General features: G+C 39.0%; 1 protein-coding gene across 4 annotated transcripts in view; it reads left to right on the top strand.

Moving 5' to 3' along the window:
• The window catches only part of GRN (granulin precursor), an 891,963-nt gene that overhangs the window by 793,107 nt on the left and 76,009 nt on the right, over window positions 1-22,847 (top strand). For all 4 annotated transcript variants that reach the window (XM_044055245.1, XM_044055246.1, XM_044055247.1 and 1 more), the window contains exon 20: window positions 4,950-5,047. In XM_044055245.1, coding sequence (XP_043911180.1) covers window positions 4,950-5,047 — 98 coding nt within the window. The remainder of the gene's footprint in view (window positions 1-4,949; window positions 5,048-22,847) is intronic.

The following is a 22,847-nucleotide window of genomic DNA, read 5'->3' as shown; positions in this document are numbered from 1 at the left end:
ATGGCTTTCAAAGATTTACTTTACCCAGGGCAAGTGTTGATTCAAACAGACAACACAACTGTCATGTGGTACATCAACAAGCAAGGGGCACGATTCGCACTCTTTGCAGACAAGCGATGATTTTGTGGAGACTGCTCTCAGTTTACACCTCAATCTTCAGGCAAGGTTTCTACCAGGAGCACAGAACTCCTTAGCAGATGTGTTGAGCAGACAGATAGTGGATCCCCACGAGTGGAAATTGGATCCTCATGTATTTCGAAGGTTGACAGTGTTATGGGGAACTCCAGACATAGATCTGTTCGCTTCTCCACTAAATTTCCAGTTGCCAAAGTTTTGCACAAAATGTTTCATCCCACAGCTTGAAGGTGGATGCTCTATCCTTCAGTTGGAGCAATCTTCACGTCTATGCCTTTCCACCTCTGCCTCTCCTCCCAAAGGTACTCTTGAAGGCCAGACAAGACAAGCCATCCATGATTCTGATAGCTCCAGATTGGCCTCGACAGCACTGGTACCCTCTGCTGAGAAGTTTAGTACAGGAGCCTCCATGGCCTTTGCCTTGATTCCGCACCTTTTGTCACAGGAGGGCAATCATTTCCTCAATGTCAGGATTCAGTCCCTGCATCTAACAGCCTGGCACATTCTGTTCTAGACCCTGGAGGGTCTCAGCTTCCACAACAAGTTTTGAATGTTATTTTGGAGGCCAGAAGGCCTAGTACAAGGAAAGTTTACGCTGATAAATGGAGGAGGTTTTTGTTTGGAGCAAAGCAAAGGACTTTGATGTTTCCAAGCCTGATTTAAGTGTTTCTCTTCAATACCTTACAGATTTATTAGACAAGGGTTTGTCTTTCTCCTCTATAAAGGTTCATGCTGCAGCCATTTCTGCTCACTATGACTGTGACCCTCCTTTGTTCTCTCATCCTTTGTTTAAGCAATTTCTTAGAGGGGCAAAGAACATAAGACCCTCACATAGAGCTCCTACTCCTGCCTGGGATCTCAATTTTGTGTTGGAAAAACTTACTTTACCTCCTTTTGAGCCTGCAGCTACTGCCGAATTGAAGTTTTTGTCCTGGAAGACTGCTTTTTTGTTGGCCATCACATCTGCAAGAAGGGTTTCTGAATTACAGGCCCTTATGGCAGTTGAACCCTTCCTAATTTTTCATAAGGATAGGGTATCTTTACGTACTAATCCTACTTTTATGCCTAAGGTGGTTTCGAGTGTGGCCTTGAACCAAACTATTCATTTGCCTACTTTTTATGCAGATCCCCAAAATAAAGGGGAGAAGATTTTGCACACTTTGGATATTCACAGGCAGTTGCGTTATTATTTGAGCAGAACTAAAGGGTTCAGACAGTCTCAGCAGTTGTTTGTTTCTTTTGCCTTGGGTTCTCAGGGAAAGCCTGTTTCTAAACAAACTATTTCTAAGTGGATTGGTTTTTGCATTGCTTTCTGTTATTCCCATCATGGTAAGGAGATTCCGGCTGGAATCAGGCCTCATTCCACTAGGGCTACTGCTACCTCTACAGCCTTTTTAAGGGGAGTGGCTACTAAAGATATTTTGGAAGCAGCTACTTGGAGTTCAGTGCATACTTTTCTAAACATTACCACCTTCCTCTTTATTCTAAATCTAGGGCTGGATTCGCCACTGCAATATTACAGGGCATTTTGGCAGCTCCTAATGCTTTATGATTTTGCCAACCTCCCTTTACCTCTGCTTTGGGATTCTACCCATATGTAAGGACTGCAGCAATGTAACATAGTACAGTTTTGTACCTACCATAAATGTAGATGTTCGAAGATCCACATTGCTGCAGTCCAATTAACCCTCCCTCCTTCCCCTCTATAGTTTGGAATGGTTGTATGGTTTGGGTGGTAGCTGTGATTTGTACATATTTTGCTTTTGGGAAGTATTCTGTTTTTGGCTGTGGGCTTCCTTTTTAGGGCCTTCTGACATCTGGGGCAAGAAAAGACTGATAATATGACGTCGGTCATGCGCTCTTATACCCTGACGCTCTGATGTCAGTTCTGAGCGCCCATGACCGACGTCAGCCTAATACTTTGGTATTCGGGCCGACCGAGGGACAGCGGACTACCCATATGTAAGGACTGCAGCAATGTGGATCTTCGAACATCTACATTTATGGTAGGTACAAAACTGTACTTTTCCTAGGATGCAACAGTGAAACTGCACTACACCATGTGCTTCCAGAGTGCATGGAACAATCCCCCCTCCCCACGAAAAGGTGAGTGGACCTCATCCCCTTGCTCCTCTCTGAGGCTGCTAATTGATTGAACTGATTGCCTGTGTCAGAGTCAGGGCACCATCCCTCTCTACCATGGAGCCAAGCGTGGGGGGGGGGCAATGGCTGAAGTTTAATTACATAACAGATAGAAAGATCAAGAACTACAGAGTATAAAAAACAGAACAAACTCGGGACTGGCTGGAAGAAAATTACATCAGACATTTGGTTTTCTGAGAATGCAGAGCCTAGAGTATGTGAGATTCGTAATCTTAACAGCAGGCCGTACAACCTCTTCTCTAAATTCACAGCTTATTTTACAGCAGTTAAGCAGTTTATATCCAAGTAAAATAAGAATAATGAGGCTTTATTTTTTGTCTTAACCTAGCCATTCTAAAGTTAAAGAAAAACTGACCTTTGCAAGTAAAATAATATACAGCAACACACCAAACAGCCAATGCCTTTCTTCACTTTATTTTAAGACCTGGTAGTTCGCCTTCAAGGATCACAATAATTTACTGCACACTTTTAACTTTTATAGTGCATATCCAAACAATTAAGCAATAATGTTTTCCCCATCATGTCATTTTTTCTTTTAAAAAAGGAAAAAATTTGAAGAACATATTGAATAATAACTGTTGTAACACAACAGTCACACAGTTGACTAATGTAGGCACATTTAAATGTAATTCTTGCAGTCTTTGTGATAGGGTTATTAACATTAATTCCATTAATGATATCATTCATGCCCCTAGATATCATTTTAATTGTAAATCTATTGGGGTAGTATATGCCTTGACTTGTAGTTGCATCAATACTTGGTATATTGGCCAGACCAAGAGGATGGTCAGAGTCAGAATTTTGGAACATCTGAGAGACATTCGGAATTCAAATTTACTTAGTCCAGTAGCTAAACATTTTTTGGATATTCATAAGGGCAATAGTGATAGTTTAAGATATGGAGTTTTGGGGAGACCATTTCTTTGTAGTGGTGATAACATCACTAATAAACTTTTAGAATTAGAGACAAAAATGATTCTTAAGTTTAATACCTTAAGGCCCCATGGTTTAAACTTAGAATTGGGCACATGATGGAGTTAGGAGATATAAAAGAAGTAAAAACATACAAAAACAAAATAAAAAAATAATAAAATAAATAAATATTTTGAAAAAATATTTTTGAATAACATGCATGTATACAGAAATATTTTTAACAGAGAATGAATTATTTATGATGTATAAAGGTATTGCATTTTGTTATTTGTATGTTTTTCATGAGAGTTGGAGAAGTTAACATTGTTATTTACAAGGTCACTTTAAAAGAATTTTTGCATTAATTGAATTATTGCTTAATTGTTTGGATATGCACTATAAAAGTTAAAAGTGTGCAGTAAATTATTGTGATCCTTGAAGGCGAACTGCCGAGGTACCAGGTCTTAAAATAAAGTGAAGAAAGGCATTGGCTGTTTGGTGTGTTGCTGCTATCAATTTTGCTGTTGCTGTTGCTGTGTTTTTGTTAAAATAATATACAGACTAAAACCTATGTATGTAAACATAGAAGTACACAAGCATAGGTTTAATATGTTTTACAATCAAAATCTTGAATGCCGTTATGCAAAATTTGATTATTGAAAGGCAGTTTTCAAAGTTATCATAACGATGATTCGAGAGGTGTTGAACCGGCAACAACAAATGCTAGTGTGCATTTGCTATTGTGAGACCAGCATTTCAACTGTAGATCACACTACAGTGGGCTTTTGACTCACTTTAGTGCAATCTCGGAGTTTAATATATAATTAACAGGGGATGCGGGGGGTGCAGTGGGACTTGCCCCCCTGCAAAATGAGAGTAGACAGTCACCGGAAGTCATGGTACGTTTCGATAATGTTGATAATGCTGACATCAAACAGTTGGTGTTTTGAAGGTGTTGCACTTGTTCAGTGTTGTCACTTTCAGCATTTTCGTTCTCATAAGTCATCACTCATGGAATCGTTGTCGACATTTTTGATAGTAAGTCGTTTAATACATATAATCTATAAAAGTTAGGTAACATATCTGTAGTGTATGCATGGACATTGTTGAAATCTGAATGTTCAGTAAGTGAACTCCGCGTTTAGTTTTTAAGAACACTGGAGCAGCAGTTTTTTTCTTACAAGAATCTTGGTAAGGTATAATATAAGAAGGACATAGTATTTTCATTCCATGTCCTTTAACAAATGATTGTGCTCAGAGGATATAGACTGTTCGTGACCTTGGTGTGTAGCATCATCGTCTTGTATGTTTACCCTCACCCATACACACCCTATGAAATGCATGGATTGTAAGAGGAGTAATGACCAAAGCAAAGGGAAATTGTTTATTATTTTGTCGTTTTATCCGTATACCTCCAGTAGCATTAGAGTGGGAAGCATTGAAGACTACTTGGTTTATGAGTACATCATTCCTGCTTAGCCAGTGCATTTTTAGATATGGCATCTAGCCAAATTTGAAGTCTAGAAACTGTTCCATACTAATGTTAAGCTGAGTCTGGCTTTGCTGATTTGTTGTAGAGACCCAGATGCATCCCTTGTAGCCTCTTTCCTTGAGCCATGAAATTTTGAAGTTTTTACTTTGTCAGAAGGTGTCAGAGGATGTTGCCAAAAATGACAATATTGCAACATTAAACTGTAATTAAGCATGCAGATTAACTCTTGCTTTATTTTATTTTCCAGATCGTGATGTTGCTTGTGATGAAAGTACCAGCTGTTCTGATGGTTCTTCCTGCTGCAAAATGTTGTCTGGGGCATGGGGCTGCTGTCCTTTTCCAAATGTAAGTTGGTTTACATCAAGCTGCCTTTTGTTGGGTACACATTTCCCAGTATTTTGAGGTGCATGCATCCATATTTTATCTTTTTCTTAGCAAATGTGAGAGAGAATCCACTAACGGAAGTTGTTTATCTGGCAAATTTATAACTGTGAAAGCAGTATGATAGAGTGTGTTTTAAAATGCCCTAATACAAAGCATAAAATATTTTTAAACTGAGCATGAATAACTTAAAGCACAAAACACACCTACCTGTTTAACATTGTGCAGCCTGCTTCCTCCTTGGTGATCAATATGTTTCATAAGATCTTGCAATGCGCCTTGTGGAAAGATGTCTTCCCTAGCTGATCCAGTGCAAAGTTAATTTGATGATAGAGATTTGACAGATATTTTGTGGTATTATATCCGTCAGCATACTGGTAGAGGAACAGTTTCTTTTTTTGCCTCTCTCTTGAAAATTATACACTTTGGCTGCAAAATGGAATCCATGACAATTAAAGAAATTTAGAGACTATTGCTTTAGTGGCAGTGCCTGAGATGTTGATTGATGCAGTATTGGAGATTCAAAGAACTAATACCAAACTGTTTCAGTTTATGGTAGTGATAGGTACACACATGCTGTACAGCCTAACAGTGTCATTGCAAATGAAAGGTAGGATCTGGAAAGACCTGTGCAGCAAGTTATATTAGGAATGACTTTTCTTAGTGAGTTCATTAAACTGTGGAGAATAGAGCAGAGAAGGAACCAGTGTGTGATTGGAATGCCACAGAAAAGGATAAGGTTTGGGTTCGTTGAAATTCAAGTTTAGTAATTAAGCCATCACCATGATGTAGAAGGATAAATGCACTGACCGTGACCCAGGTGATCTGAGTTCGATTAGCTTCTTGGGTGGTCTGACAGGGTGGGATGGTTATGCCCAACCTTAGGAGGAATGTGTGATCTCCTGGATGTTCCTTATGATTGAACCTGGGTGGGGGTGTTTGGGATATGGAGGGGGCATTATCCTAAGCACTGAAGGGTGGAGGTCTTTGACTGAGACATTAGAACATCCCCATTGCATACTTTCTCATGGGACACCAACATGCATACACACAGGGAAGCAGAAATGATCAGATCATAATGCAAAAATCCTTTCAGCAAGTAACATAATTTGGACCTAGGACAGCTTTACTTCCAAGATGGCTCTAGCCGTGATCCAGGAGAAGCAAGGAGAAGTATGTAGACCTGACAACTGAGTAGAAGCACTGAGGTATAGTGATGATCAGCTGTGGGAGAAAGGAGGAGTTAAGTGACCATTTTGGTACTCTGGGTTTTATAATATTGCACTGAGCATCTGAGACGATCCAGTACTTCCTCTCTGACCTTCAGGATTTTGATATTGACTCAGATTTGCTTTGCCCTGAAAACTTTCCCTGGATTCCCCTCCTACTGTAATGCTCCTCTCACTCATCTGACTTTCTTCACTGGACAAGAAGTACATACAATAAAAAATGACCCAAAGCTCTATCATTGTGGATTTTATTTGTTAGATAAGTGGGAATGTAAGGCTAGACTTCTTAAAATCCTCACAGATCAATAGTCTAGTAATGACATTTGAATCTATAAAGCATCCTGTCATCCTTTTTTATGATCCAGATTTGGATATATGGCATTTCTAATATCAGATCCTTCAGTATTCTAGTATGTTTTGTGAAATGTGCAGAGTTTCTTTTTGACTTCTTTACACATATTTACAGCAACTAATTTTTGGGTAGTACTTGGAAGTCTTTTAGGCTTGAGTAAAAGGGAACAGTGATATATTTAGATGTGGATGATGATGCCCTTGGCTGCTTTACCAAGTAAGATTTTCTGACTGCAGCTGCCATTTGATGACCAAAGGGGAATTGTCAGCCCAAGTCCTTGACTACATTTTTGTTCCGAAATTATACATTGTACTCTATATTGAGGGTAGCCACTGTTTGCTAAATGAAATTGTACAACTTGACCACTTTCAAGTCACCAAAGTAAGCCCTTTCTGATGGGTATAGGTGTCAGGTGGGGGTCTTGGCAGTAATGCTCAAATTGAAGTTGTCTACACACACAACCAGTGGTGCGGATCTCAGTTTGAAGATCAGAAAACTCAACATCCACTTTGTATGGTCTCCAGGACTGCATGCAATATTCAGTGCAGTCTGTCTGGTGGTCCGTTCCAGGTGTAAACAACACCCCATGATCCCTTTCCTTTCGCCTTCAGTGCCACCCCCTTCCATCTGACACTGCACAGCAGGGTTATTGCAACCCAAATACAGTATTTTGCATTTATTTGTAATGAACCTTAGCTGTCAACTTCCTGCCCGTTTAGTTAACCTTTTCATATTTTCTTAGACTTTCCCACCCCTATCCTGCACTGTTGCACCTTATCTTTGTGCCATCAGTTTGAGGTTAACTCTGTTCTGTTACCTTCAGATATGTTTGAAACACACTAAGGAATAGTAGACCAAGATTTTAGCCTATTCTTCTCAGCAGTCTGCTTTTTTAGTGATGTCCTCTCTCAGCACAATCCTCTGTTCTGTCCTCCAGCCGTGCAGCAGTCCATTTCCTCAATTTTGTTTGAATAACACAGAGGAAGGCACAACAAGGATATGACAAGTGTGCTTAACCCATCAACATCTGGGATACTGCTACTCGGGAACCCCTTGGAATTAATGCTACTCTTTGCTTCTCTGGGCAAAGGATTATGTGTTACTAATAATCCACAGCAAACACTGTATGGATCACAAACCAAGAAACACACAGACTCTGTCGGTACCAACAAAGGCTGTCCCTCTTTGAAACTCTTTTGTTAGGAAGAGTATAAATAACTCCACAGGCAAGCTCCAGCAACTCGATTTATTGAGCAAAACAATACAATAAACTAAACAGCAGATTGAGCGCTTTCATCTCCACTCGGGAGACTTCATCAGAATCATCTGCTGAAAGTAAACCATCCATTATACATCATCATTAACTATAATTGGTCAATCAGTTGATTAAATAAAGCATTAAACTAATGAATTGACATATGTCAGATCAAATATATACTGAAGTCAAGTACATAAGCAATATTACATAATAATTACATAGTAAAATAATAAATACTACCTTTTATACATCATCATTAACTATCATTGGTTTTATAGTTGCAAAATTTTTATATATATATATATATATTTATGACTAATTCATATCTATATGTTGACACTTAAGTTTTATACTTCAAAGGTGGCATTTATTATTTTACTATGTAATTATTATGAAATATTGCTTATGTGTTTGACTTCAGTATATATTTGATGTGACATACATCAATTTATTAGTTTATTGCTTTATTTAATCAATTAATTGATTGACTAATGATAGTTAATGATGATGTATAATAGATGGATGGTTTACTTTCAGCAGATGATTCTGATGAAGTCTCCCGAGTGGAGATGAAAGCGCTCAAACTGCTGTTTATTTTATTGTGTTGTTTTGCTCAATAAATCATGTTGCTGGAGCTTGCCTGTGGAGTTATTTATAGTCTTCCTAACAGAAGAGTTTCAAAGAGGGACAGCTTTTATTGGTACCGGCAGAGTCTGTGTTTCTTGATCATGTGTTACTAGCTACCAAACAGATACCACCTCCAGTAATCTGCTGCAAATCTCATAGGCATTTATCCCCCACCATTCCGCCCACATTAGTAAGTACTTGGAACTGTAGGTTTGCACTTTCCAAATGTCTCTTTAGCCAGCTTGGCTGAAATGGGTATCCTGAGAAAATGTAGGAAATCTCATGTCTACTGACAACCACCTATTAAACTGACAGTGTCTGAGAGATGTAATTATATAGTGTTATTGCTGGCAAAGCTGTCACATAAAGCCACTATAAATAGCAAACTGGCTGTCAGTAATATACAATGACCTGCTATAGCCATCACACACAATACACCAAATACGTCAACCTACATATGCTGAGGCTGTTAAAAGTAACCTACCTAAACCACAAAGGCCTCCTTAATGTAACGTAAGAAATAAGTACCCTCTTCAACATCACAAGCACTCAACTCATGCAACACTTGCCATGAAACATGCATCTAAGGCTCTCAGTGCCTCAAATTAAAAGCCCATAAGGTAAACCTCTACACAATCCAACATCCTATTCATATGTGAATCCATAGTGAGACGCACTGATTCACCCCTCATCAGAATAAGTAAGGCAGAAGATCACAGTTAGTTGCTTTTGGGTTTAAGATTCATCACATCACACGTGTATCAGAGTCCTTGCACTACAAACACACCTATGACACAGTCACAGTACAAGCGGGGGTAAATGACTTGAGACATACCTCCCTGTACTATATGAAGAAAGGCATAATGGAGCTCTTGGAATATATGATTGAGGCAGGTATGAACCTAGGCTTGAGCCACATTTCACCATCACTGAGAATGGTGACGCACTACAAAATATTATTGACTTCAACTTAGCTTAGCTTTTGGTGTCATGGGGGAAGGGCAGTACATATCAACCTGGGAGGAGATGGTAGACAGTCCTAACTGCTTTGACAGGGATAGCCTATTTCAAAATGGTTTTCTTGTATTGGCTAAAACCTTGTCCATCTCTATAGTATCTTTTTAGGCAATGTCAGTCTTCAGATATTTCCAAATTAAAATCTGAATGACATAAAGGTATTGTTGCTCAAAGCTAGGATCCTCCGCTTAAAATGTCACTCCATACATGCACTGCTTTCCCAGGATTGCATCAAGACCTGGTTCGAGACCATTGAGAGCACCCGAGCAGTGCAGGGTTTCAACACCTACCATGCATTCAGGGCCCACTGCAGTAGGTGAAGCCACTAAAGGCAGCACTGTTTCTATATTTGTAAAACAAAATATCGCCTCCAAGCTCGTTAGATAGGATAATGACCTGGAACTCCTCCATGTCCAGCTTACCATTAGCAACACCCCTTTTCACATCATAGTTAACTGTAGGACAACTTAGTGTCCCCATTGGCCCATACCTTCTACTTGTGTAGTATGGAGTCTGTCCGTATTAGGCCAAACACCACTTTCCTAGAGGACTTCAACTACCCCTCCATCAACTGGGAGACTTGTACATCCCTTAACATATATACCCAGAAATTTCTGGACTTCATAAATATAAAATTCTTTGCAACAGTTAGTCCACAACCCAAACAGGAGAGGAAATCCTCCATTCACCCTTATGGGACATCTTTGTTCCCCACCAGTTGTAACTTCCTCTGTTGTCAAATTGTATCATGAATCAGTTGCCTTCAGTGTAAGACTGAAGCCATAAGCATTCTCTAATACCTTGTTTTTCAGAGATTGTGCAAAGGCTGATTTACACAATCTGAGTGACCTGGCTAAGTTCAACATTCCCCACTAGCCTGATGACCACCCCCCAGTATGTATGTGCGCATAATCCTTACCACCTAATTATGTGCACATGTGAATAGCTGCACAGATGCATCTGACCTTTAAAGCAAATACAGTGACATGTTTAAAAATAAACCCTGATGGTGGAACCTAAATATAAACAGGCTGTAGAGTAAAATAAAGCTCATTGCATGCAGTGGGAAATGTGCAATGTAACTCTCAAGATGCCAAAAATACCCTTGCTAAACATAACAAGGATCTAATCAACCCAAGCTAGATGTGAGGTAAAAATAGCCACCCAGGCAAAATAATGACCATATTGCCTTTTTTAACTGTGATAGAAACCTCAGAAACAATGCTCAGCGTTGCACAGAGCTATTCATCATATATTCAGACTCTGAAGACATAGCCAGTCTAGTGGCAGATAAATTTAACTTTAAATTCACCCCCCCCACTTACATTCCCAGATTTCATCCCCTCATCTACTTCCCCTCCCCCCAAATTTCCCAAGAACAAATCCTTAAAGCACTTTTTAAGGCCAAAAACACTGCTTCTTTTGGATAATATACCAGGTTACCTATGGACAAACTTGAAACAGAACCTGTCAATTCCCCCCCCCCCCCGAGTTATTTATACATAATTACAAGGGCTAAAAACTATGGGAATGCAGGGGTAGGCTTCTAAAGATCCTCATGGATCAATAACCAAGTAAGTACCTATAAACCTGTGTTGGAACATTTACCTTTTGGCTCCAGAATTTTGAATATTGTCCCTTTTTTGCCTCATATTTTTGTCCTGTGTCTCATGCAGTTTGATAAATCGTGGAGGATTACAGTCAGTCAATAATGCAAGACAATGTTGTACTATTTTTTCAACAATGCACAATGGTATAAAACCTGTTAACTCTTTAAATGAATTAGAATAATTAAACTGTCTCTTATTTTGGTCCTTTGCTCCCCTCCCTATTACTATTGCGTTGTCCTGAATTCTTGAGCAAAGAAGTTGAAAGGTAAGCTGCAGTCTGTTGTGGTATCCCTGTAGGTTTAGTTAATGGGGACCTGAAAGTAGTACATTTGGTACTGGTTGATAGCATTAATATCAGCAGAACTGATCTCTATAACACTCGCACAGAAAAACAACTGCATGGTGGATGAGGGGTTTAAGACATGAAGGGGATGAATTACTGACTACCTCTGTTTATCAGAGACATAGGCACCAGACCAGGAGTGAATTTCTGATTACTCATCCATTGGTCCAGGTTGTATACAAGTATGGTTAAGGAGGAACTTTTTTTCATATGGATGGGGAAGCCTGGTTCAGAGAATGGGAATTCTCTGAAAAAACATATCACCCTCTCAAACATCTCCTGTTTGTTACAAGCAAATTTTACGTCTTTTGATCTAGTAGTTCTGATGCTTTTTGTTTTGTAGACTTGCACAAGGTTCATCAAAACAGGGTCCAGGGTTGCCTTGCACACCAGGCTAAGGTCACGTTTCAGAAGTCTGTATGTTACAGAGTAGAGAGACAGGTCTTTGTGAGCTGATTAGTATAGGACATTATGTTTACTCCCTGTACTCTCCTTCTAAGAACCTTTGTGGATGTTCCAGTTGTTGTATGTGTCTGGTCAGGCACGTACTAATGGGGGCATTGTACTCTATAATGGACCTGATGAGGGCGGAGTACAGTAGTACGATGACCTGTCTAGACCCAGATGCCATGCTCTTACTTATATGTTGAGCAAATTAGAAAGATTTTCTTATTACCTTAGTCACATGGGTTCCCAGATTCCTGACTAGTGAATCAGCTTTTAGGGGTTTTCTACGGATGACATAGTTACCCAGGGTGGCTGACTTTCCCAAAAATTATTATAATGCATTTTTTGGCATTGAGTTTTAAGCCATGGCTTTTGCACCAAACACTTGTCTGTGTTAGACATTCCTGAAGGGTGTTCTCATGTTGGGGGAATTCATTGACTTCTCCCAGTTTACAATCATCTGCAAACTTGGTCAGCCAGAGGCCTTTGACATTGGTGTTGACTTCTGACAAGTAGATGCCAAAGAGGATTGGGCCCAGCACACTAACCTGAGAGACTCCACTGGTATCCAGTCTCTTTGTGGGGATGGTCTCACCGATTCTAATATCTTGGGTCCTGTCTGTGAGCCAGCTAGTTATCCACTGTGTTATAAAGGAGTTTATGTGTAGTTCAGTAAGTTTGTTGACTATGCCGGAAAGGGGTATTGTATAAAATGCTTTAGCCAGATCTATGTAAATTTGAGGCTGTTTAAGATTCCCAGTCTATAGAGGGGTAATTAGTCTTCCATGAGTAGAGTGTTACTTTGGATGGTAAGTGTCTCCAGTAGATTCAAGTATGCATTATGAGCTTCTTGGGACAGGCAGGGTGACGTATAGCTGGCTATGATATTGTACAGGATTATGTCTATGGTGATCTACATGTGGGGGAACACAGTGTGTCCTGTTTGACCAACCCAGAGGTATGCTTTTTGTTTATGTATATTGATGCACCTCCAGCTTTATTCCCTGTCTGTACAGCTACTGGTTGAAAAGTGTGGAAGGCATTGAAATCTTGCATTGCCAGAGTACTTTCCACCACTTTAAATCATGTCTGGATAATTGCAAAAATGTCTGTATTGTCGAGTGTGAGGAGAGTTTGGAGGGAACATAGTTTATTTAGGTTTCTGGCATTAAGCAGTAATACTTTGAGGTTCAGTAGAGTTGATTTTGTGATGTCAGTAGGTTTGGCAATAGGACATTGCCTAAAAAGGCATTATGGGGGTGGATAAAGTTTTAACTAGTATTCAAAAGCCTAGAGGAGACAGTTGCAGATCATCCTTGTCAAAGGAATGTGGTCTGGTAACCATGTCCCCCCAAGCTGATAAATATTCGGTTCCCTTAGAATGACATCAGAAAGACAGCCAATTGTTAAAATCAATAATCTTTCGCTCATATTGTGGCATCATCCTCAGTCATGATTATATGTTGCTGGATGGTTGCTCCCTAAATCTCTCCATATAGTCCAAGGAGGTACATGTCAGGTCATGCGTGATTTGGCAGATCCTGGCTCCAAATAAGCAACTAACCATTATTGTCTTGTTTGACCTGATTAGAAGGGCATCAGTATGTCTTACAATGGAGTCCCCTATGATGAGAGTTCTGTGAAGTGTCTTTGCTTGTCTTAGGGGCTTAGTGTTTGGGGCTTCATTGAGTGTTACTGTATATGTTGTGTTAGGTGGTATGTTCTTTTTTGAGTGCCTTTGGCCTTGCTGAGCCATAGCTTTGCCAACAGGCAGTTTAGGCAGTCTTTGTTATTTAGGAAGATTGCTTTTAAGTGCCTCATCAAACATTAGTGTGTGTGTGTGTGTGTGTGTGTGTGTGTGTGTGTGTGTGTGTGTGTGTGTGTGTGTGTGTGTGTGTGTGCGCGCACGCGTGCGTTGTGTGCAATGTGAGATGGGTGTTGTGTGCATGGTTTTGTGACTACCTGATGTGTGCTTATATACAAGAGTTTAGCCTCCATTGTCATTGTGCAAATATACCTCTTGCATACTGTGTCTGTTTAAGGATTAAGTCGTTGTCAGTCATCATGAGATGGTTGTGTTAAAGTAGCAAGGGCAGAACAGAAACAGACTTACACCGTCTAGGTTCGAGATGCTATATTTATTTCACTTAAGCCAAAAATGAGCATTAACCGACTGACGTTAAAATACTCTGTCGAGACTTAATTATGTTTTACAGAATAAATGCTTTAGTCTTATTGTAAAAACTATTGTTGGGCCAATGTCCTTGCCCAAATGCCTGACTGGTAACTCTCCTTTCATCTCCCGCTTCTGTCGACGAAGTTTCCTCAGAAAATTTCTCTTCTTTTTCAGTCAGTCTCTTCATTTATTTATAGAACAATGTCCGCATTCTGGAACTCTCACAGCAGCACTGTGCTGCCCATGAAGAAAAGTGTAGAACAATTTAGAAAGGTAAGCCAATGTTTTCCGCATTCTGGAACTCTTGCAGCTGCACTATGCTGCCCAAGAAGAAAAGTGTAAACCTATAGATGCCAAGAACTTATACCACTGTGCCCAGCATGCATTATACTATCGCTTTACACTTTACATTGTATATATGTACTGTATATGTGTGTGTGTGTATATATATATATATATATATATATATATATATATATATATATATATATATATATATGTGTGTGTATATATATATATATATATATATGTATATATATATGTATATATATATATATATATATATATATGTGTGTGTGTGTGTGTGTGTATAAATTGTATAAATCAATTTGCTTACATAAAACAGTTTACTATAACAATTTCCCTTTTTTATTTAAACAACAAGAAATAAAATGAAACCATTTTATAAAAACAGTTAAAAAGAACCTCAAAACTGTATTAACTTTTCTGTATTTATAATATTAATTTGATTAAACATTTTTGTTACACAAAGCTTTATGTATGTAAAAACAATGCCAGTTAGGAAAACACAACCATTGTGGTGGTGATCCATCCGGACCATCCTGAAGACTCTTTGACTGAATGGCATTCCAAACCAGATCGACATCTGAAAAATAGATGAAATAGATGGTAATCTATAATCTCTCTGCCTTTTTGTCCTTACTTTATTAATTTACACTGATCTCTGTGCACTAGAATGTTTTTGTTTATCCTTTTTCATGTTTTACTTTGTACACCAATGGCCCTATTTCTTGTACGACTTCATATGACCCTTGCCAATTACTGTCTCATGACCTTGACCTGTTGAAATTTTTTACTAAAACTTTTTCCCTACAGCCAGCTTTTCCTCTTTTGGCTGTATGGGTACTTTAGACCATATGTAAAACGCTTGTTGTCTTGCTATTCCATCACACACACTATTATTGTATTTATTTTTTAACATTTGTTAACCAATGTAGTCCGACTGGTTTACATAACCCATTTTCAGCGGAGGCCTGGGGAAAAAAGCTCCACATTTAAACATTTAGGTACATATAAACAGGTCGATAACAATTTTTACAACAAAAATGTTAAGACTTTGCATAGTACATTGTAGACAGGTTAAAGTTGAGAACAAAGGTGCACAGTTGCTTAGTGTTTTGCTTAAACTTCTAAAACATTACTATGTATAGACAGTAGATAAATGGTTAATGTACTCAGCAGCACATTAATCATGAGTATAGGCTTGCACTAGACCATACAGGTTCATATAGACAGCTTTACTGGGAGAAAGGGAGAAGCAGCATAAAGATTTGTAGGCCTCAAGGATTTACAGGGGGTAGAGAAGACTGAAGAGAATGAAGGGGGGTGGATAGAAGAAGCAGTGGTAAAGGGGGATTAACCTGGAGTTAGACATGTGCAAAGCCAAGACTTCTTTAGGTGTGCTTTTAATGAGGCTTTAAATAGTGGCAGGCTTGGGGTTAATCTGGTGTTTGGAGGGGGGGGGGTGAGGTTCCATGGTTTAAAAGCTGAGTATGAATATAGAGAATGACCTGGTCGTTTAGAAGGTTTGGAGATTTCTAGCAGGTTTTTTTCTTCTGATGAGTGGTCTGCTCGGTAAGTAGTGTTTGATTAGATTTTCTAGGGCAGGGCAGGCAGTGGGTTTGTAAATTAGGTTGTGTATAGTAGTTAGTTGGAGAGTTCAAGCCAATTAAGCACCTGTAGTGGTTTACAATGGTGTGTATGGTATTTGGAGTTTGTGGCAAATTTGCAACTTTGTTATAGTATTGTTCCATTTTTGTCTTGGTGGAGAAAATGGCAGAGGATTTGATTACTATGATTAGAGGTTCTATGCCCTCCTGGATAAGAGGCCCAGGGTGGAACCTGAGTTTGAGAGTTTTTGGCAATGTTCGGAGGCTTCTGAGTCTTTCGCTGAAGACCTGCAGGAGTATCCCTTATTCTCTGATTCTGATGTGGATGATTCTACCCTTCAGCCAAGATTTCTCTGATTCCAGAAAGAGGCTTAGGGAATCTTGTTTTTACCCAGCATAGGCCTTTAGCTATACCTCCTCTTCTGAATGTGGTGGAAGATGTTTTTTGGCTTCTTCCCTGAATCCTGACTTTGCCAAAATCCTGTTCCTCCTGATAAAGAGGCAAGGGCTTTGATAGATGGGGGAAAGAAAGTGTATACTTTCCCACTTTAGCCATGACAAGGACAGTCCTTCAAAGCCCTTAGGTTGGCATCTTCTTGTTCTCTGGTGCTCCAATGCCAAACTGCATATGAGAAGCTGCAATGAGTATCTCAAAATGTATGGACACAGCACTGCTGCCAGGAGGACACTGTCATTCAAATAATACCTTGCATTCGGGGCTCAGGAATGTCACTAAACAAAGGACTCCTCTGTGACCGCCAGCGGGCTGCAGTCAGATCTAGCGACAAGATGCCTCAGACATTGCTTGGGGAGCTCATCTAAATGGAAAGTGAGACAAGAACAAGGCCTGCCAGACTCTACAGCATCTACATATCAACATGAAAGAGATGTTAGTCAGTCCAGTTTTTTGGCTTGGCTTTCGAGTTACTTCTTCCCAGGGCAGGGTGTTGATTCTAACAGACAACACAACCGTCATGTGGTATCAGCACCACATTCTAGCAGATGTGTTAAGCAGACAAATCATGGATCTCTATGAGTGGAAAACTGGATCTTCATGTATTTCAAAAATTGACAGTGTCATGGAACTCCAGACATCTTAAACCACCAGCTGCCAAGTTTTGCACAAAGGGTTTCACACACAGCTTTGGAAGTGGATGCTCTCTTTCTTTTGGAAAAAAATCTTCATGTGTGTGTATGCCACCTCTGCCTCCTCTCCCAAGGTGCTCCTAAAGGTCAGACAAGACAAGACAAGCCAAGGATGATTTTAATAGTCCCATTGGCCTCGCAACACACTGGTACCCATTAGAGAGTCTGGGTAAGGAAGCCTCCATGGCCTTTGTTTGATTCCACACCTGTTGTCACTCTTCATCTAACAGCCTGGCATATTTCTGTTTTGAACACAGCAGGTCTCAACTTCTCAACAAGTTTTTAAATGCTGGATTATGGAAGCCAGAGACCCTAGTACAGGAAAAGACATGAAAAATGGAAGATTTTTATTTTTTTTTGAGTGCAGTAAACACTTTGAGATTTCTGAGCCTAATTTGAGGTGTGGCTCTTCAATATCTTTATGAGTTATTGACAGCGTTTGTCTTTTCTTCCATTAAGATTCACGCTGCAGCAATTTCAGCCCACTATGATTCACTCCCCCCATTGTGTTTCCTTTATTCAAGCAATTTCTTAGAGGGCTAGAGCCTTTGATTTTTCATAAGGATAGGGTATCATTACGCATTTTTAATCCTTCCTATATGCCTAAGGTTTTTTCTGTGGCTTTAAACCAAACTATTCATTTTTGCCCTACTTTTATGCAGATCCCCAAAAAATAAGGAAAAGATTTTTGCTTTAGATGTGCACTAGGCAGTCTCAGCAGTTGTTTGGAGATTCCAGCTGGGATTAGGCCTCATTCCACTACTCTACTCTAAATCTAGGGCTGGGAGGTTATATTCTGGTACCGACTGGACAGCGGGACACCAATAGTTAGGACTGCAGCAATGTGGATCCTCGAACATCTACATTTATGGTAGGTACAAAACTGTACTTTTTGCAGCTTATGTCCCTTAACCATTTTTGATGCTTCACCACTTCCAACAAAGGTCTGTCTGTCCTTACTTCAGGATCAAAAGGAACGGAGGTCCTAATGTTAACCAGAGTCAGCAGGCAAGTGTAAGCACTATGTCGAGAACTTGTCTAGCTACTAACAGACCTAGTAACTGCAATGTGTTAACTTCGAACAATGTTTCAAGTGGAAATGAAGTTCAAGAAGCTACTGGTGACACTATACCACCAGCTCAACAGTCTCCAAGAGATATGACAAACACTAACCTTACAAACATTAACCTTACTACTTCAGACGAACAAGGGAACTTTTCAAACCACGGAACGAGGCTCATAGGCACTCCAGTATTCAACGATTGGGTAAAGAACACTTCTAACTTGTCTTTTGGAAATGGATTTAATCAGGAGCGACTGGCCGATTTCTGTGGAAACCAACAGGTTAGTTCCCATTCACTTAGTGAAAAACTGAAACTATTTGATTCTAAGCTTCTTAAACTAAAGAAGCTTCAACTTGAAGTAGATTATTTTAATGAATGCCTTAACCAGTGAGTTGTCCCGAAGGGGTTGCGTTTTCATCAGTACCCCACTGGGCTAGTTGCTGACTCGCCATTTCATTTAAAGTTAATTACCCTTTTCAATCAGCAAAGGTTTGACCTTATGAACTTAATGATAAAACATTATACATTTCAAACTGACACTCTTACTAAGGATGTCTCTACTTTGAATGTGGATATTACTACCAATGTAGACTTTTTGAGATACAAATTTGATTATGAAAGATGCTTTAAGAGTATTGACCAACTGTTAGAGAGACTAAAGTTTAACAAACTTAAAAAAATAAATAGAGACAGGACAGCTTATGACAACGGCAGTGCATATCCTAAACCACCTTCTGCACAAGTAGCAACAGTTTGTAGCACTAATATTTTACCTCAACAACAGGGCAATGAATATAATGGTGCGGACAATTCAGGAAACACAGGACTAGATCCTGACTTTTGTACAGAGAGACGAAGTGAACGTATAAGAAGTTATAACAATAACTGAATTGCGACTGACCAACAGGATGCGAATGGGCAAAAAGCAGTGAATTTGCCAGCCGCACAGGGGCTATTCCGAAGAAACAATACAATCGGAACCAAAAGAACAAACGACGCAACAACAAGTACAAAAGATAGCAAGTGAAGGTTCCTCCACAGTAAACATTGTCACTAATTCAACAGGGGACTTTAACATTTTCAGTTATTCATCTATGAGGATTGATCCAGTTCTTACAAATTTACTTGCTAGGGGCAATACTTTTGTTCCAAGTAGACCTCTTAACTTGGTCCAATCAATAATAGATTTAAAATGATTTGTCTGGAAACTTAACCTGACTGTGCTCTTTGATAATACTGGAAATATCAAACAAGAGCTGAGGGTCCCTAGCACATTTAATCCTCCTTTACATCCAACGCTTAGAATATTTAAACATGTTTGTGAGTTAGACTTTAGACATTTTTCTAACTCTTTCAAGCCCCGTGTATATAACATGAAATTTAATGTCACTTCAGATGAGCAATCTATGCTGCAACTGTTAAGATCGTCCCAAGTTAGGGTAGTCAAGCCTGACAAAGGTGGGGGGAGTGGCTTTTTTCGATCATGTTGATTATAATCAAAGAATGCAATCTTTAACTAGTGAAGCATATTCAAAAGCCTCACTTAATAAAGTCAACACATCATACAGCCGCATAAAAGGATACTTTAATGATTTATTTATTGAATCATTAATTGACATCGACACCTTTAATTACATGTCTGTACCCTGGCCTAGAATCCCCGTGTTGTTTGGTATCCCCAAAAGTGCACAAAGACTTAGTTAATCCACCTATGAGACCCCTAATAGATGGGAGAGTTTCAATCACATATCCATGTGCTAAGGTGGTGGATACCATTTTAAAAAAATATCTTAAGACTGAACCTCAGATTTGTAAAGATTCTTGGTCATTTTTACAAAAAATAAATAACCTTCACTTTAATAGAGAGTATAACTTTCTCACCATCAACGTCAAGGATCTCTACACTTCAATCCCTCATCTGGATGGGGTCGAATGGGTGAGCCTAATGTTAAAATCAAAAGATGCACCAGTTCAGGAGATACACACTGTTGAAATTTTACTGGACATTATTCTCACTAATAATTATTTCACCTTTAACAAATGAGTTTTACTTACAAAAGCATGGGGTAGCTATGGATTCACCCTGTGGTGCTAGTTTTGCCAACTTAGTGATGGCATACTAGGAAAACGAATTTATTTTTAAGAACACTGACCACAGGGTGAACCTAATTTTCTACACATGCTTTTTGGATGATATTTTTATCATTTTTCATGGTAATGAAGATCAGACACATATGTTTGTGACCTACCTTAACTCCACTACAGAGTTTTTTTAAGTTTACATCTAATTTCAGTACAGTGAGTATAGAATACTTGGACATTAAATTGTCCAAAGATATTATCAACAATAGATACGTGTCAAGAGTTCATAAGAAAGACACATACTGTAACTCCTTCCTTCACTGTTCGAGCTGTCATCCATTCCATCAAAAACGCTCCATAGTGAAGTGTCAACTTATTAGAGCTGCCAAGATGGCTACACTAGAGTCTGATTTCGGTGATGAATGTGTACTGTTGAGTAACATGTTCCAACAGCGAGGATACCCTGTTTGTTTATTACAGTCTTTAGTTACTGAGGTCACTTACAAGAGACAAACTGGTTTGATTGAGCCCATCTTAAAGAGAAGAATATTACATAATGACATTGATCATGGTTTAGACTTGGGGTCTAAAGTTATCCAGAATCCCATTTTGGAACAAGTACCAGTTAAAGATGGGGACAACGATTTCAAAACCAGTTTCATCACCACTTTCAGTAGGGACAGTGACACAGTTATATTTATTCTGTACAAAAACTGGCAGTTTATAATCAACGATAAACTCCTGATTAATAAATTCGGAGAGCTCCCTAAACTGGTCTTTAGAAAAGGATTTAACCTTAAGAACCTCCTAGAGAGGAAGGCAATACCATGTTTAACTAAACAAATAGGTATGGTTACATGTGGCTGTTGTAGAATGTGTAAATTTATGTAAGTGGGTGAAACATTCTGTATCAATGGGAGGAAATATAGGATGAAACATAAATTCCACTGCAACTCTAAACAAGTTGTGTATGTTGCTAGGTGCCAGTTTTACTCTGTCTTCTATGTAGGGAAGACTGGGTGTAGGCTCCGTGAAAGAGTTTATGAACATACCTATGCCATTGAGACAAATAAAAGTGACAATCCTTTGGCAAGACACCTAACATTGAATGAAAATCATAAATTCTTATTTAAAGTGATTGACTAAGTAAGCATTGACCCTAGAGATGGTCCTTTTAATTTATTACTTGAACGAGAATTGGCATGGCAAATTAGGCTTAATGCATTTTCAAGTCCTGGACTTAATGACACTTGTAACATAGCTTGTTTACTGAAACTTAGAAGTTTAAAAAGATAAGTTGCGTAGTCATTGACTTGCTGAATGATGGTACTTTTCGTACAACATTAATATTATATACTTGTGGTATAACATCACATACATCCACTCTTTGTGTTTCAAATAAGTAACTTGCAATTATAGCTGTCATTTACACATTTATATATACTAGGACAGTATGATGTGTTGGGTACTTATTTATATTCAACATTGGTATACTGATTCAGTATTTAATATTTTAACAACATGAAGGGAAGTTGTATATGTATAGCACAGGTGACTTTTATATATATTGAAGTTTTCAGTTAGAGCGTCTTCTGTGTGTCGACATGCGTGAATGGGCATTCCTTCGTTGAAGGCTGTGCGTTAGGCCTGGCAAGCCAGCATGTAAAAATCTACTGCCAATCATTAGCGGACCAGAGTTCCGCTGTGGTGACCCCTAACCGGGAAAAGCCGAAAGACAGTTATAATGAGAGGGTAACTTGATTAATTGTTTTATAAAAAATTTTTCCTACTTTCAATGATTGATATGATGACGTTTATTGGGTACATGTGTGGGTGCACTTATGTACCTTTGGTTGAATTCAAGTTTAAGTGAAAGAGAAATTTCACACACTTTGATTTTGTTACTGTTTTTGTATTTTGAATGAACAGTGATGTCTTTTTAAAAATAGCTGACAGTTAACCATGTGATTTGATTTACTATTTAAACCTGAAGGGTAATTTGTGTGTAACTATCTGATGAAGTTGCTTAGTACGGCAACGAAAAGCGCTTCATAATAAACGGCTTCAGTCTTTTTTACTTGGTGCTTCCCAGAGTCTGTTGGATACTTAGTTTACTTTTATGACCTCAAATGGTGAAATTCCTGTCTTACTATTTGGAGCATCCTTAATGCCCATCAAAATAGCAGGTAAATGGGAAACCCAGTTGTTTCCCTTTTCCATGCACATTTTCTTTAGTAATCCTTAATTGTGTGATTGACTCTTTCATCATCCCATTGCACTGTGGATGATAGTGAAAATGTAACCTTTGCTGAATGCCTAGAAGATCACGTAGCTCCTTTAACGTTTTACTAACAAACTGTGGACCATTGTCCGACTCTTGGCCAACCCCAATATATAAAAATGTTTTTCCAAAGTGCTTCTGCTGTAGCTTTAGCTGTTGTAGTCTTGTTTGGAATAGCTTCCACCCATTTCGAAAAAACATCTACTACAACCAGTAGATATC

This window comes from Protopterus annectens, chromosome 13.part0 (genome assembly GCF_019279795.1).
Source record: "Protopterus annectens isolate FY-2018-M chromosome 13.part0, PAN1.0, whole genome shotgun sequence".
Lineage (NCBI taxonomy): Eukaryota > Metazoa > Chordata > Ceratodontiformes > Protopteridae > Protopterus > Protopterus annectens.
This window is presented reverse-complemented; position numbering and strand designations above follow the sequence as displayed.